Source organism: Platichthys flesus, chromosome 5 (assembly GCF_949316205.1).
Source record: "Platichthys flesus chromosome 5, fPlaFle2.1, whole genome shotgun sequence".
NCBI lineage: Eukaryota > Metazoa > Chordata > Actinopteri > Pleuronectiformes > Pleuronectidae > Platichthys > Platichthys flesus.
In genome coordinates this window covers 15,755,351-15,770,824 of record NC_084949.1, presented here as the reverse complement: position 1 = coordinate 15,770,824, position 15,474 = coordinate 15,755,351, and the positions used below count along the sequence as shown (strand labels likewise).

Here is a 15,474-nt window from a genome sequence, read left to right as displayed (position 1 = left end):
AGTCCCATTAATGTTTACATCTCTATCCACGATGTTGCACATTGTAAAATTCTAGAATACAGTGTAAATAGCAAAACCTTTGTTAAGGGTGGTAGTTTCCAAAAGTTTCTTTTTTTTCTTTAGTGCAGGAAATTTATCTTTTCAATCAGTGGCCAAAATATGCCCGAGCATCACACCAATAGAAAACAGCAACAGAAAAAAACTTTCAACTAGCCAATCACCACCTTCATTTCCTTTAACGGAAAAGTCTGCAGAGGATATGAACCCAAGTTTAGACCTTTGGACTAGAGTGTCTTTCTTTTACTGATGGTGATCAAACATGGATCAGTTGCATGTTTTCATCATCATTCTTGTTGGTAATTATGATTTTCTGTCCTTTAAATTTGAAATTTAACTTAAAAACCTATCCACTCGTTCCTTTAAGAAGGTTTGATTGTAAAGTAAAACGCTGTAACATTAAAATTAAAATGTTGTTTCTTTACCTGTGTTTGCTTGTTAGGGTCTGTTGCCAGCAGTCCAGCTCATATCTCTGGATCAGTGTTGAATCTGACAGTGAGCCCAGGAGACAACGCCACTCTCTATTGTGACTGCAAACATTCCACTGGAGAATATATAGTGTGGTACAGGAACTGTTCTCATGTGAACCAGCCAACACTTGTTATGACGACAAGATACCAATTTGAAAAATTAGAACTAAACCATAAATACGAAGACAATCTGCATCCCTTCCCTCGTTTCCACCTGGTGAGGAATAACTTCTCTCAATCCTTTGACCTGCTGATCACGAACATTAGTGAATCTGATGAGGGTCTCTACTACTGTGGAACAGAAGAGGGCAACACAGGGAAGGCTGAACACCAGGATAAATTTATACCTACAAGATATGGCAACGTCACAAGAATGATTTTAACTTGTAAGTATCCTGCTATTAGTTCTCTTTGAGTGTTTTGCAATAGAAATCCATTAATAACAAGAAAATACTTTCCACATACAACATCAACTGGAAAAATTGCTGCATTATTATCAACTGGTTTTTAGTTCCTGACAAATCAGAGACATCTTACAAAAGAATGTGAGTCTTGACATTGTGCATTTGATGATTGACACCTGTTTTGAACACAACGCTCCACATATTGTTGGAAACTGACATAGTTACAAACTTTGAATAGGGTTATAATGATATCAAGATTTGTATATTATTATTGGGTTGGTAGCCAAGTGTGAAAAGGTAAATGAATGTTTGATACACCAAATACAGTGTTTGCTGCTGCCCAGATCGTATGACATATATATACAGAGAGTGTGTGGAAGTGTATCTAAAAATATAAAACACGAAAAAAATGTTTTTACTTTTGATGATAGTGCTACGAGATTAAACAGAAAAACCGGACTACGACCGCTAATTAGTAGAAGTGAATGTTTGTTTTTCCAGTTGAGTCTAAACAACGTGTGACTGCTCGAAGCTGTGATCTGTGCTGGACGCTGCTTTTCTCTCTGTGTCCAGCTTCCGCCGTTATCTCCTCTCTCCTGTCATCCAGTCTGGTTTATCACTTCTGTAGGAGAACAGGTACATGCTGTCATCTTCTCAGTTCTCCACATTGCTAATGATTAATTACGTATTATCATATTTTTTGTGTTATGTGAATTTTTTTTTTAATCACATAAAAAAAAAAATTCTCAGTTGCCTGATAAGAACTGACACAATATTAACATTTTCATCTAAAGAACCAGAGGTCCACGAGGAAGGATCTAATTCCAGTGATCGCAAAAGAGGAAATCAGGTATTTCACTTGCAGCAACTCGTGGCCATCCACCATAAAGTGTATTAATTGTAATTGCTTCACACTGTATGCTCCACACATGCAACACAGAGCGGATGCATGAGCTGTTCAAAGTAGAAAAAAATACTTTGACAGTGAATTGTAACACATCAAAGTATCAATCAATACGCGGTCATGATTCTAACAAATGTCGAACCCTCTAGGACGGAGACGTGTGTTACGCTGCCCTGGAGATCCGACAGCCCACACAGAGACCAAAGAGGAAGAAAACACAGAGTTCTGACTTCAGCACCTATTCTGACATCAACACGTGCAGGTCGTAAAGTGTGATGTGATGGAACATAAGAAAACGTTTGACAGCTTTAATAGTGGTGTTCTTTACATGCTATTGGAGTAAATCAGTAAACCCACAGCCTCATCCTCTGTCTGTGGTGGTGATATCTGACGGGTGTGGACTAACAGCAGTGTGATGTTGAGTCAACATACTCATTCAACCTAATCTGCATGTCTATGGACAGGAAGTGACAATACACAGAACAAACACCTGCATGTGTGAACTACGAAAAATGTAACACCATATATATATGTATATATATATATATACATATATGATTATACAAGACGCTGTTGAAAAATAAGTGACACAAGGACAAAGAGCAACACAACAGCAGACACATACTGCATTTTTGCAGCCTTATAATACTGTGCTGAGTCTTTTTCTCTGGAGCAGATACACTGCATTGGTTTTCAGGTTGTTTTATGAAAAATAAACGATTTCTGTTGAAACTATTTCCTTTTCTCTTTTATTTCTACTAGAATAACTAGACTGTCAGAGGTGTGGTTCTGTCTGTTGTTTTCATCTGAACAGTTTAAAACAAAAATAGAAAAAATATATACAAAACAGGAGCTTTCTACCTCAATAAAATAGGTTTTGCTGAGGAGACAAAATATGTAAACAAAACCAGAGGACAGGCCCAGGGAGAACCTGGCCATGTCTATCCCCTGCAGTGCAGACTAGCTCTGTGGATATGTATAATATATGATTCAGATCATAAGCCTTCAGGCTGTATAATAATGTATAAAGCAGTGTATCACAACTCACTAGCTACAGGGTTTCCACTCAGTCAAGTAAAATAAATTGGAATAATCTGAATTCAATCAAAAATAATTATTGGGTATTGTCTCAGTGTTGTAGTTCTTTTACAACTATATGTATTTTAGTTTTGCTGATGTTGGATAGTTTATTTTGTGAAATAAAATAAACTATCCATTTATAGTTTATTCCCTTCCTAGTTACAAAGCTGGTAACCACCTTGACTATATTTTCACCAGAAACTGTTCAACATCTAACCTCAGTGTAACCCCACAACATGTCTCTGACCACATATTTACCTATTAGTCTCTCCCACTATCTCAAACTGACAACCCTTCCACATCAGCAGACTATATACCTGTCTGTCGCAACATTCGCTCCTTATCTCCCACCTCTCTATCTCGCATCTTCATCCCCTTCGCTTTCCTTTTTCACCCCCCTGTCTCCAAATCAAGTTCTTATCTTGGTAACCTCCGCCCGCCCGACCACCTGCCCCCTTGACCACATCCCATTTCACATTGTCCAGTCTATCGCTCCTGACCTTCTTCCTTTTCTCACCCATCTTATCAACAATTCCCTGTCACCTGGCTGTTTCCATAACTCTCTGAAGGAGGCAAGAGTAAACCCCGTCCTGAAGAAACCCACCCTCGACCTGTCTGCAGTAAATAACTACAGACCTGTCTCTCTTCTTCCCTTTGCTACGTAAACTCTTGAGCGCGCTATCTTTAATCAACTCTCCTCTTATCTTCACCATAACAACCTTTTTGACCCTCACCAGTCTGGTTTCAAGGCAGGCCACTCAGCTGAGACTGCCCTCCTTGTCTCTGAGCAACTAGAGCAGCCTCTCCCTCCCCTGTCCTTATCTTTCTAGACCTCTCTGCTGCATTTGACACAGTGAACCACCAGATCCTTATTTCCTCCCTTCAGGATCGGAGCGACTCAGGCCCTGCTCTCTCACCGTACTCATCCTACCTCAATCACCGCACTTAGCGGGTAACTTGGAGAGGATTTGTGTCTGAACCTCGTCCTCTCACTACCGGGGTCCCTCAAGGTTCCGTCTTCGGTCCCTTCCTCTTCTCTCTGTACACCAACTCTCTCGGCTCTGTCATTCACTCACATGGCTTTTCCTACTAGAGCTATGCTGATGACACCCGACTAATCCTCTCTTTTCCCCAAACTGAAACACAGGTAGCAGTACGAATCTCTGCCTGTCTATCTGAAATCTCTCAGTGGATGTCTGCACACCACCTGGAAATGAACCTTGACAAGACTGAACTACTTTTTCTTCCAGGGAAAGACTCTCCCACCCATAACCTGACTATTAACTTTCAAATCCGTGTTAACCCCCACCCGGACTGCTTGGAACCTGGGTGTCATAGTCATATATATTTTTTAGAATCAATAAAAAGAACACAATGTCACATGGAAACCTACACCAGCCAAATAGTTATTGTATAAGTTCAGGATCCTTTGGAAATAATAGCTAGGTTTTCCAGTGACCTGATTGTCCAGTGGTCAACATCTTGTCAGGTTTTGATCTGATCCTCTGAGGTTAACTTGTTTCACTGCAGATTAGCCCTGCAGCACATGTTGCCATAGTGATCTAAGGGGGTGAAAGTTGGGCCAGTAAAACTTGAGATAGACCCAAAGATAGATGGTTAACTCACTTTAAAGGCCCATGGATACTGAGGTAAAGATGCACCAAACTATTGTTGAAGATATATTCTTTGGGCATTTCAGCTGTGGCTGAGGTAAAGATTTTATCTTTGACATGAAACGATTCACCAAGCACAACACTGAACCTACTTCATGACAACAGCTGTAATGGTTGTTATGATAGTTTGGCCAGGTAACTCTTTTATCATGTTTAAGAAATGATATAATCTCTTCACAGTGTACACATTGTTCTTATTTATATTTTCTATCTTTTTTCTTATAATAGCTATAAGCATGGATGCATGATCAAGTGTGTGAGATCAGGCTCACAGGAAACCCACAAAGACAAACAGCCCATACAGAGCTGTGCACTTAAATCATTTGAAACTCTACATTAGTGACCTGCTTAAGATCTTGGTGCTTCATTGTTGATAATGATCGGAAAAATAAAGACACCAACATCACCACAAATGACGCATGTACTGTGCACACAGAGTGAGTGTGATTTGCTCGCAGAGAGATGCTTTTTGTTGCTACGAGCACAGACAACAAGGTCAGTGAAGTTACTGCATCAAATTGATTTTTGAAAATCTCAGTCAAACTAAACAAAACACATAAGTGCTGATAGTCTTATAAATGCCCATAGTATTTATCTTCCAGTCTGAATAAATATGCAAAGGTCAAATACAAACTTACAAGACCAACACAAAACCACATTAAACTACAAACAATATAATAACCTTCACAAACACTGACTTATCACAGCCACTTTTCCATTGGCCAGCTCAATTATCCCTGTTCTGTCTTTTCAAGCCAATGTAGTTATGAGAAAGCTGTTGATGATTCAGTTTGTTAGTCTGCTGATCTTATGATTGACTCTCTTCACAGCCACAGTTTAGAGAGACTAAATTGAAAGTTCCAAAGCTGAGGAATGACCTTAAATATGTTCTGACTATGCAAAGAAACCCTTATAAGTCAATGACTCATATTGGTCATTGGGGATTTGTGGAAGCACAAAATCAAAGGAAATGCCTCAGTTTGCCATTTATTTAGTGACCAAGAATCTACACAGTTGATATGCTTTTTGGGAAAATCCAACCATCTTATCTAAGATCGGTTCGTGGAGGAAGCCGGATAAGTAAGTTATCCCAAACCTCCCTCTTCTGAGCCATGTTTTCCAGTTCTTCCTGAGGAATTGATCTCATGCCCAGATGGTTGAGTCCTCCTGGTTGGGCATGTCCGCCTAGTATACCCCCAATGGAAGGCACCGAGGCATCTAGTCTGGCTTCCTCCGTGCTACCTTAGCTGTCCCCTTTTGACATGAAGAAGCAGTGGTTCTACTCCAGGCACACTCCTAATAATTCATTTCAGCCCCTTCATTCTTTGTTCTTGCAGTTATTATTTTGTCACTGTACAGAATTTATTACCAGAGGTGAGGTTCGAAACATAGATGGACCGGTAAATCGATGGCTTGCGGCTCAGCTTCCTCTACACCACAACGGTCAGGTACCATATCTAAATTACCGCTGACTCCACACCAGCCCAACTGTCAATCACTCGCTCCATCTTTCCCCCTCTCGTGAACAAGGCGGTGGTCTAGTGGCAAACTTGGACTATGGGCAGAGAAGGTCTCTGGTTCGTCTCTGGTTCGACTCCACGGAGAGACAACAAAAGACAAACCTGGATTGATCTGTCCAAAAATCCAAGAGTCTCCCTACCCTGTCTAGTGCCCCTGAGCAAGGCACCTTACTCCCCCAACATCTGCTCCCTGAGTGCCGTACATGGTCGCTCATTGCTCTGTGTGTCCTGCACACAGATGGGTTAAAAGCAGAGGCTAAATTTCCCTACCTGCATGAGTGTGCCTTTGCATGTCTGTGCATCTGTTTGGAACTAATAAATGCATCTAATCTAATCTAATCATCTTAATCTTAAAATCCTTGTATAGTTAAACTCCTTTACTTTAGGCAACAACTAGCTTCCAACTCTCAAATCCTTTGTTTTCTGAGAGAGAAGAAGACCTCGCCTGCTCCACTTAAGCTGATGCTTGCAGGGGACACAGCATACGAAAAAGTCAAAGTAGTTTGGTGGCTCTCTTTTTGATGACAACAAGTGTCATCAAAAAGAGAACAACACTTGTTGACGTTGACCTTCACTGAAACCTCGATGTGGAGCCCATGTGATCAGGGCCACAGGAAACCCACAATGACAAACAGCCCCTTAAAGGTATAGATCATCCACAACAAAAGATACACTCATTATCTCCTCACATCTATTTCTACTGAGGGGCGGGTGAAGGGTTTGAGCACACAAAATACTTCTGGAGTCTCAGGGACAAACTTTGCTAGAGCAGAATCCAATACTATTTAAGTCAATGACGAGTCCTTCTTCAGACTTGGTTAAACAACAGAAAAACCACAACATGCCTCCATACTGCTCCTCTGGTGGAATCCAAGTGTCTGCAAGCCCCAACATTCAAATTCGACTCAAAACATGTTTTTAGCTTAAATGTCCTCTGATATCTTCCAATGAGGTGCACTCAGGGACCATCGGAAATGCTAACGTCCGTTAGCTTAGCTCTTAGACACCACACGAGCAGTATGGAGGCATGTTATGATTTTTTTGTTGTTTTATTACATTTGAAGATAGGTCACAAATCAGCTAGACCGTTTACCCCTGAAACTCCAAAGGTGTGTCGTGGACTCAAACACTTCACCCAACCCTCCTTCAGCATTGACAGGAGAATTATATTATCCTGTCCATATTTACATTACTTACAGCCAACTAGGTTCTTAGAAGGCAGTTGGAAAATGTATCTGGTCCTTGGATGACGTTATGCTAAATAATACTTATTTTGAAATAAAGCAATACAGTTCAATGATTGATGAACTTGACTCTATTTTTATTGTACAGACACAATTTTGGAGTAAGCTATAAGATTCATAGCTGGAGACCTCAAGCATATTCTGACCTTGATCATGTTAAATGATTAAATGTTAGTTTAACCTATTTGTTTTTCACCCAAAACACTAATCTTGCAGTATAATATCCACTTTACTGCATTATTAAACCTTTTAAAAGGGAAGGATTTAGTTTTTTTTGTTTTTAAACACATTTGATCTGACATCACTGTGAGCTTTTTCTGTATTAAACCAGCCTAAGATTATGAAGGCCTAAACATGATCATAAAAAGATTAAATTCTGCTGTTTGCTGTCTACATTTGTTTTTTAACTGAAAATAAATAGAATTTGAACATTTATATGTTCAGTATCAACATATTTTCATATTGCCCTACACACAAAATTACATCATACACTCAATTCATATAACATAATCCAGTTGCAGTTAAGATTCCAACAAAATGCAATTCAGTCATTTGGAGTGAGTTACATAAAAGTCTAGTATCTACCTGTAAGACTACCTGTAAGAAAAGATCTATACGTACTGTGATAGATAGTGTTCTATAACTTCAATGTAAAACTCTCCAATTACAACTGGAGCAGAAGTATCACAAAGTCCCTTTAATGTTTACATCTCTACCCACAATGTTGCAAATTGTAAAATTGTAGTATACAATGTAAATGCAAAACCTTTGTTAAGGTTGGTAGTTTCCAAAAGTTTCTTTCTTTTCTCTTTAGTGCAGGAAATTAATCTTTTCAATCAGTGGCCAAAATATGCCCGAGCATCACACCAATAGAAAACAGCAACAGAAAAAACCTTTCAACTAGCCAATCACCACCTTCATTTCCTTTAACGGAAAAGTCTGCACAGGATATGAACCGATGTTTAGACCTTTGGACTAGAGTGTCTTTCTTTATCTGATCGTGATCAAAGATGGATCAGTTGCATGTTCTCATCATCCTTCTCGTAGGTAATTATGATTTTCTGTTTTTTAAATTTGAAGTTTAGCCTTAAAACAAACCACTACTAAAGATTTGTATCGTCGTTCCTTTAAGAAGGTTTGATTGTAAGGTAGCTGTAACATTAAATTACAATTTTGTTTACCTGTGTTTGCTTGTCAGGGTCTGTTGCCAGCAGTCAAGCTCATATCTCTGGATCAGAGTTGAATCTGACAGTGAGACTAGGAGACAACGCCACTCTCTATTGTGACTGCAAATGTTCCACTGGAATATTTATAGTGTGGTACAGGAACTGTTCTCATGTGAACCAGCCAACGCTTGTTATGAAGACAAGATACCCATCTGAACAATTACAGCTAAGCCATGAATACAAAAACGATCTGAATCCTTTCCCTCGTTTCCACCTGGTGAAGAATGAGTCCTCTGAATCCTATGACCTGCTGATCATGAACATCAGTGACTCTGATGAGGGTCTCTACTACTGTGGAACAGAAAAGGCCAACACAAATAATGCTAATCACAAGGACAAATTTATACCTACAAAATATGGCAATGTCACAAGAAGGATTTTAACATGTAAGTATCCTTTTATTAGTTCTCTTTGAGTGTTTTGCAATTGAAATCCCTAAATAACAAGAAAATACTCTGCACATACAACATCAACTGGAAAAATTGCTGCATTATTATCAACTGGTTTTTATTTTCTGACAAATCAGAGACATCTTATATTTGAATGTGAGTCTATACATTGTGCATTTGATGATAGACACCTGCTTTGACAACAACACAACACAATATCAAGATTTGTTTATTATTATTATATTGGAACCCAAAAGTAAAAAGGTAAATGAATGGTTGATATACCAAATACAGTGTTTTCTGCTGCCCTGATCATGTGACATTCATACAGAGAGTGTGTGGAAGTGCATCTTGCACCAAAAAAAAATACTTTTGATGATAGTGCTACGAGATTAAACAGAAAAACAGGACTAATTAGTAAAATTGTATGTTTGTTTTTCCAGTTGAGTCTAAACAACATGAGCCTGCTCAAAGCTGTGATCTGTGCTGGACGCTGCTTTTCTCTCTGTGTCCAGCTTCCGCCGTTCTCTCCTCTCTCCTGTCGTCCAGTCTGGTCTATCACTTCTGTAGGAGAACAGGTACATGCTTTCATCTTCTCAGTTCTCCGCATTGCTGATGATTAATTACCATATTATACTATTTTTTGTGTTACGTTAAATCATTGTAATCACATGCAGCTAAAGAACCAAAGGTCCACGAGGAAGGATCTAATTCCAGTGAGCGCACAAGAGGAAATCAGGTATTTCACTTGCAGCAACTCATGGCCCTCCACCATCACGTGTATTAATTGTAATTGCTAAAGTAGAAAAAAATTATTTGACAGTGAATTGTAACACATCAAAGTAGGTGTTACAATTCATTGTCACAGTCGTGATTCTAACAAATGTCAAACCCTCTAGGACGGAGACGTGTGTTACGCTGCCCTGGAGATCCGACAGCCCACACAGAGACCAAAGAGGAAGAAAACACAGAGTTCTGACTTCAGCACCTATTCTGACATCAACACGTGCAGGTCGTAAAGTGTGATGTTATGGAACATAAGAAATCGTTTGACAGCTTTAATAGTGGAGTTCTTTACGTTCTATTGGAGCAAATCAGTAAACCCACAGCCTCATCCTCTGTCTGTGGTGGTGATATCTGAAGGGTGTGGACTAACAGCAGCGTGAGTCAACATTTACATTCAACCTAATCTGCATGTCTGTGGACAGGAAGTGACAACACACAGAATAAACACCTGCACGTGTGAACTATGAACAATTTAACACCATATATAAGTATATATGATTATGCAAGACGCTGTTGAAACAGAAGTGACACGAGGACACAAAGCAACACGACAACAGACACATTCCGCATTTTTGAAGCCTTATAATACTGTGCTGAGTCTATTTCTGTGGAGCAGATACACTGCATTGGTTTTCAGGTTGTTTTATGACAAATAAAACATTTTTTTGAAACTACTTCCTTTTCTTTTTTATTATAACTAGACAGTCAGAGGTTTGGTACCGTTTATTGTTTTTATCTGAACAGTTCAAAAACAAAAATACAAAAAATATACAAAACAGACGTTTACTACCTCGGTTAAATAATTTGTGCTGACGACACAAAATATGTAAACAAAACCAGAGGACAGGCCCGGTTGAGGGCCTGGGCCTGTCGATCCCCTGCAGTGCAGACTAGCTCTGTGGATATGTATATTGTATAATTAATATAATAAAAAGATTAAACTACAAACACGAGGAACTGAAAACTCAGAAGGGGTCCATATTATTCTCGGCTTGCCTCTGGGAAAGACCTTGGATACTTACTGTCTCTGCCTGTAGTTTGTGAGACAACGTGGGGTTTGGTGTTATTCCCTTCTACTCTACTGATGTTACGTCACCTTATCTTCAATTATGGGCAAGTGGAAGTAATTCTTGGACCCTGATATACCTTCTTATCTGTTGTACTTGACATAGGTCTTAAAATCCATTCATTTTGGTCTCATAAAGGTCTTGAATATATTTTCTTGAAATGCAGTGACTATGCATTAGATTTAGTTAACAGGCGGGAGGTTGATCGTTTCTGTCATTGTGAGAATGTTCTGGTTTTTTTTCAATGAATGTGAAATGATTCACTTTAAGGGCAACAACAGCAGAAAACCACACAAAGCTTTGTTGACCTCTATCACTTAGAGAAGCTCTGCATAAGAGTCCACTGTGTATGATGCGTTGGTAGAACTCACTGGTGAATCAAATGCCCCTTTGATGTGTTGTTGTGAATGTGTATGGGATATCCGGCAGCTTCCTGTTTCTATTTGGACTTTGATTTTCCCCGAAAGAAGTAAAAAAATACATAAAAAACACTGTGAACATGTGACCTCCTGTTCTCCTCCAGAGTAAAATAGTCTGTGTTCTTGGCAAACCTACGATGCACAGGCTGCATGAGGTGATCGGGTCAGAGTAAGTCCCTCCTCATATCTTTGCATTATTTTTGCAGATCTGTCAGCGGTTTAGTTTTTTTTCCATGTGTAACTAAAATAGACTGAGCAGTTCATTTTGGTGTTGGATATTTCACCTCCTTGGGAAGAAGGCAGGTATACAGGGAGGAGATATGTGCAGTCAGATACCTTTAAGTACAGACTAAGGCAGAACGGTGGCTTGGCGGCGTTCTTAGGGACAGCTGGCAGGTCAGGGGTGAGTTGGGCAACACCTAGCGTCTAAACTGGAAAGGCCGGCGCATGCTTCTGTGTTTTCAGGGACACGCAAGCACACAAGAGCCCCTTGCGTGCCTCTTGTGTGCTTGCCTACCCCTTCTTGCGTGCTCCGTGCATCGCCCAATTTTTCTGACTATACGACAAAGCTACACAAGCCTCACGCAGCCCGCAAGGCTGTGATTGGTCTGCTAACTGCATCCTTTTCGGAGTCACATTTCCAGTTTCATGCCCCATAATACCGGCAGAGACCACGGAAGATTTAGAAAAACGAATATGGACCAAATAAAAGGTGTTTGGCATAAGAGATCTGAGAGTATGACCACTTGTATAACCCGTCATTTACTGGCGGATTTGTCCGATAGAAAGAGGCTATGAGGAGCCACAGTGGCGATGTAAATAAACAGTCGACGACTGCCACACACAAAGAAGGCGTCTCTAATTGGTTTGCAACACGCGCAACCCTTGGAGAACCATAAATTAATAAAAACCCAGAACAACAAGAGTCCAGTAAGTACAATTTCTTCGACGGTTAAGCAAAAATACAAAGTTCTATAAGTAAATTTAAGTGCTACTAAATTGTTAGTTTAAAAAAAAAAAGTAATGGGCCGTAGTTTGGACACCCCTGCCTTAGACAAAACAAAAGAAGAAAGAAAAAAAAAAGGAAACCGCACAGTAAATAAGTTTCCATTCAACGAGCCAATCACCACGGACATTGCCTTTAAAGGAAAAGTCCGTACAGGTTATATATCTGCAGTGCAGTCTCTTTGCTGTTTTTCAACTCCGGTCATCTCCAGACATGGATGGGCGCCAAATTGTTCTCATCATTCTCTCAGGTAGTTATTTACTGCTGTGAAGTGAAATGTATGTTTTTTACATCCATGATGTTTTCACTGGTATTATGTGTTTTGTTACCTTTTCTTTTTGTAATTCAGGAGTTGTTTCCTGCAGTCGCCATGAAATTACTGGATCTCTGTCAGAGGTGACGGTCAGACGAGGAGACAACGTCACCGTCTACTGTGACTGCAAACTGTCCACCGGGGTTTACATCGTGTGGTACAGGAACTGTTCGCACGAGAACCAGCCCACTCTCGTTCTTAAAGCAAAACCTAATTATTTGGTTGATTTTCAGTTTTTGAAGAACTTTACTTCTAACTCCTTTGACCTGCTGATCATTAACGTCACCGAGTCTGATGAGGGGCTTTACTACTGTGGCAATGAGGAGATGAAGGTGGTGGACACGGAAAGGATCGTCCCCAAATATTTTCAAAGTTACGGCAAAGTGACAACAAGGATCCTACTGAGTATGTATTGTGGTCTGACTTTGCTATGTAGCACGGCATGTAGCTTTTCTATCATATTCATTCTAATGAAATTTGACAAATCCTACAAATCAGAGACTGCTTTTGTTTGAGTTTTTTGAACATTTTTCATTTGGTCTTTTAATGAATATGAGAAACCAGAAAACAGCTTTATGCAAAGGAACAAACAGAATAAACACAGTAAAAAAGATGTGCCCAAAAAATTCAACTTGTTGTCTGAATTCAAGTTCTATACATTTGGTTGTATTTGTATTTAATTTGTACTTATCATTAGTTGTGATTAAAATTAATTGTTAAACTGTAAAATATCAAGTTACAATTACTTGTCTTTGTGTAAATGGTTTGAGAACGACACCTTGAGAAATTATTTCCAAATTTCGGTACTATGCCCAATGTATAGTATCTGAATTTTTTTGTCCCCAATATTGACACAAGGCCTAATTCCCCCATAGTGCTCTGGCTTTCTCCCACAGTCAACGTTGATAATTAGTGATTCTAAATTGACCGTAGGTGTAAATGTCTCTGGATGTCGGCCTCCAGCTGGGAGTGGCCCCAGTCCCCAATGACTCTTCAAGGATAAGATGAAAGAAGTTGAAGCAGAAAAAAAAGTGTTCATGAATTTGTGTTTGATCCCAGATTCCAGGGATGACCACAGTGGATGCAACTCGAGCGGTGGCTTTGCGTCCTGGAGGCTGGTGGTGTTGGCGCCAGCCGTCGCTATTCTCTCCTCTCTCCTCTCCTTCATTTTGGTTCACCACTTCTGTCAGAAATCAGGTAGGTTTCCTGCTGTGATGTCTCAGCGGTCTTCTTAAGTTTTTTTTCATCTCATCACTAATTTCCTCTCATATTTTCTGTAAACGTCTTGTCCAGTCGATTTGGAAAATCTATCTTTGTTGATCTTTTTCCAAAATAACATTGATTAGAAAGACTGCTACTTAATAATTAATTTTGCAGATAAAGAGCCTCAGGTTCAGAGAAGCAGAACAAACAGAAGCAGGTAACCCACATTAGCTTTTGTATTAATATTATTGTCAAGCTTTTATCTTTCACTTTTAGCTGCAATTTCTTCATAATTGTACATAACGTTCTAAACAACAGCACAATAGTAAAGTAATTATTCTTACTGTCGTATTGTTTCTCAGGAGGAAGATACATGTTTAACACAAGTCGTGTTCCATGGAAAGGACGGATACACACAGCAGCAGACAGAGGATGGAGACCACAACACCTTTGTTCAAGCAGCAAACAGAATTTAAATAGTTTCCGAATTCTGAATGTTCGAAATTTAGGTCAGAAGATTTTAGGCCCTCAAGCGAACGTAAAGACCGCTGACCTAAATTCGAGTTGGTCCTGTGGTTTGAGACGCACAGTGCTTTTAAAACCACAAAGAGGGCAGATACACAGACCAGTTACATTGACATTTTCACTGGTTTATATTGACTTTTTCTATAATAACTGTTGTGACATTGTTCTCCCTGAACTAGTTAACCTCAAAGTTTTCTAACTGTGATTGACTGTTGTCTTTATTATAACATCTGGAAATAATGTCCTCCGCTGAATTCTCTCCTGATCGCTTTGCGCGAATAAAAACAAAATATATAATAAATATTATAATGACAGTAAAAGGTTTCTTTCTTGTTATGTAGACAATTTCAAGTTATTTATCTATTTAATTATGAGATAATATCACATACATTTCTGATTTAATTCATTTATGGACCTAACAGTCCCTATGTTATATACAGATGATACAGGATGTGCAATGTTGGCTGTGAAAACACAATACATAATGTTACAATTATTATTAAATTAATAAAATTGAATATAATTTACACAAATATATCGGCTATTAGGCTATATGGGCAGGATGACTCAGGAGGTAGAACTATTGTCTCACAATCAGAAAGTTCCTGGTTTGATCCCCAGCTGCTTCAGAGAACACAGTGAAGGAACAAGTTAGTGGGAATAGATGAATGAGACAAATGATCCATTGTTTAGAAAAGTACCAAATGTATTTATCTACAGTATTGTATATTTTAGTCGGGCCCTTTTTACTTGTCTCTGTTCTTTTATGATTAATATGTATTATTGTTTAACGCTGTTTTATAAGAAATATATTTCAGTTTGTTTCATAATTTCCCTTTTTTTGCTTTGTGTGATCGTATTATTTGGGACTAACTATTTACACACATTAATACATTATTAATTTAATAATTAATAGCGGGTCAGGGGTACAGTTGTTAGCACAGACGCATCACAGCAAGAAGGATCGGGGCCCTTCTTGGAGGAGTTTGCATGTTCTCCATGTGCTCCTGTGGGTTTTCTACAAGAGGATGAGCAACAAACATCAGACTGCTCTGAAGTAGTCTACGAGTCCTGACCTTCATCACACTGAACTGTGTATTTATGGCAAGATTATAGCATCACTTGGGAGAAGGCATCCGTCAAACCTGAGAGAACTGGAGAAGAGTGGGCCACGCTCCAAGCTGAGAC

The 15,474-nt window shown here is 39.3% G+C and overlaps 3 protein-coding genes across 4 annotated transcripts; all 3 read left to right on the top strand.

Annotated features, from left to right (window-relative positions):
* The first annotated feature begins 304 nt into the window (after positions 1-304).
* On the top strand, positions 305-2,443 carry LOC133954275 (uncharacterized). The gene is made up of 5 exons (XM_062388629.1): positions 305-356; positions 500-913; positions 1,433-1,567; positions 1,726-1,781; positions 1,985-2,443. Exons 1-5 carry the CDS (start codon positions 320-322, stop codon positions 2,102-2,104), a joined length of 762 nt encoding a protein of 253 aa, XP_062244613.1. The 5' UTR covers positions 305-319; the 3' UTR covers positions 2,105-2,443.
* Positions 2,444-8,349: 5,906 nt separating this feature from the next.
* On the top strand, positions 8,350-10,407 carry LOC133954273 (uncharacterized). The gene is made up of 5 exons (XM_062388627.1): positions 8,350-8,399; positions 8,551-8,964; positions 9,411-9,545; positions 9,645-9,706; positions 9,867-10,407. The coding sequence occupies exons 1-5, from the start codon at positions 8,363-8,365 to the stop codon at positions 9,984-9,986; spliced, it is 768 nt and encodes a 255-aa protein (XP_062244611.1). The 5' UTR covers positions 8,350-8,362; the 3' UTR covers positions 9,987-10,407.
* Positions 10,408-12,455: 2,048 nt separating this feature from the next.
* LOC133954202 (uncharacterized) lies at positions 12,456-15,033 on the top strand. Of its 2 annotated transcripts, XM_062388522.1 has the most exons (5): positions 12,456-12,495; positions 12,595-12,963; positions 13,618-13,755; positions 13,936-13,978; positions 14,124-15,033. In XM_062388522.1, the coding sequence occupies exons 1-5, from the start codon at positions 12,459-12,461 to the stop codon at positions 14,140-14,142; spliced, it is 606 nt and encodes a 201-aa protein (XP_062244506.1). In that variant the 5' UTR covers positions 12,456-12,458; the 3' UTR covers positions 14,143-15,033. The 2 variants fall into 2 exon arrangements, with proteins under 2 accessions (XP_062244506.1, XP_062244505.1); XM_062388521.1 differs by having other exon boundaries at positions 12,457-12,963.
* Positions 15,034-15,474: the final 441 nt, after the last annotated feature.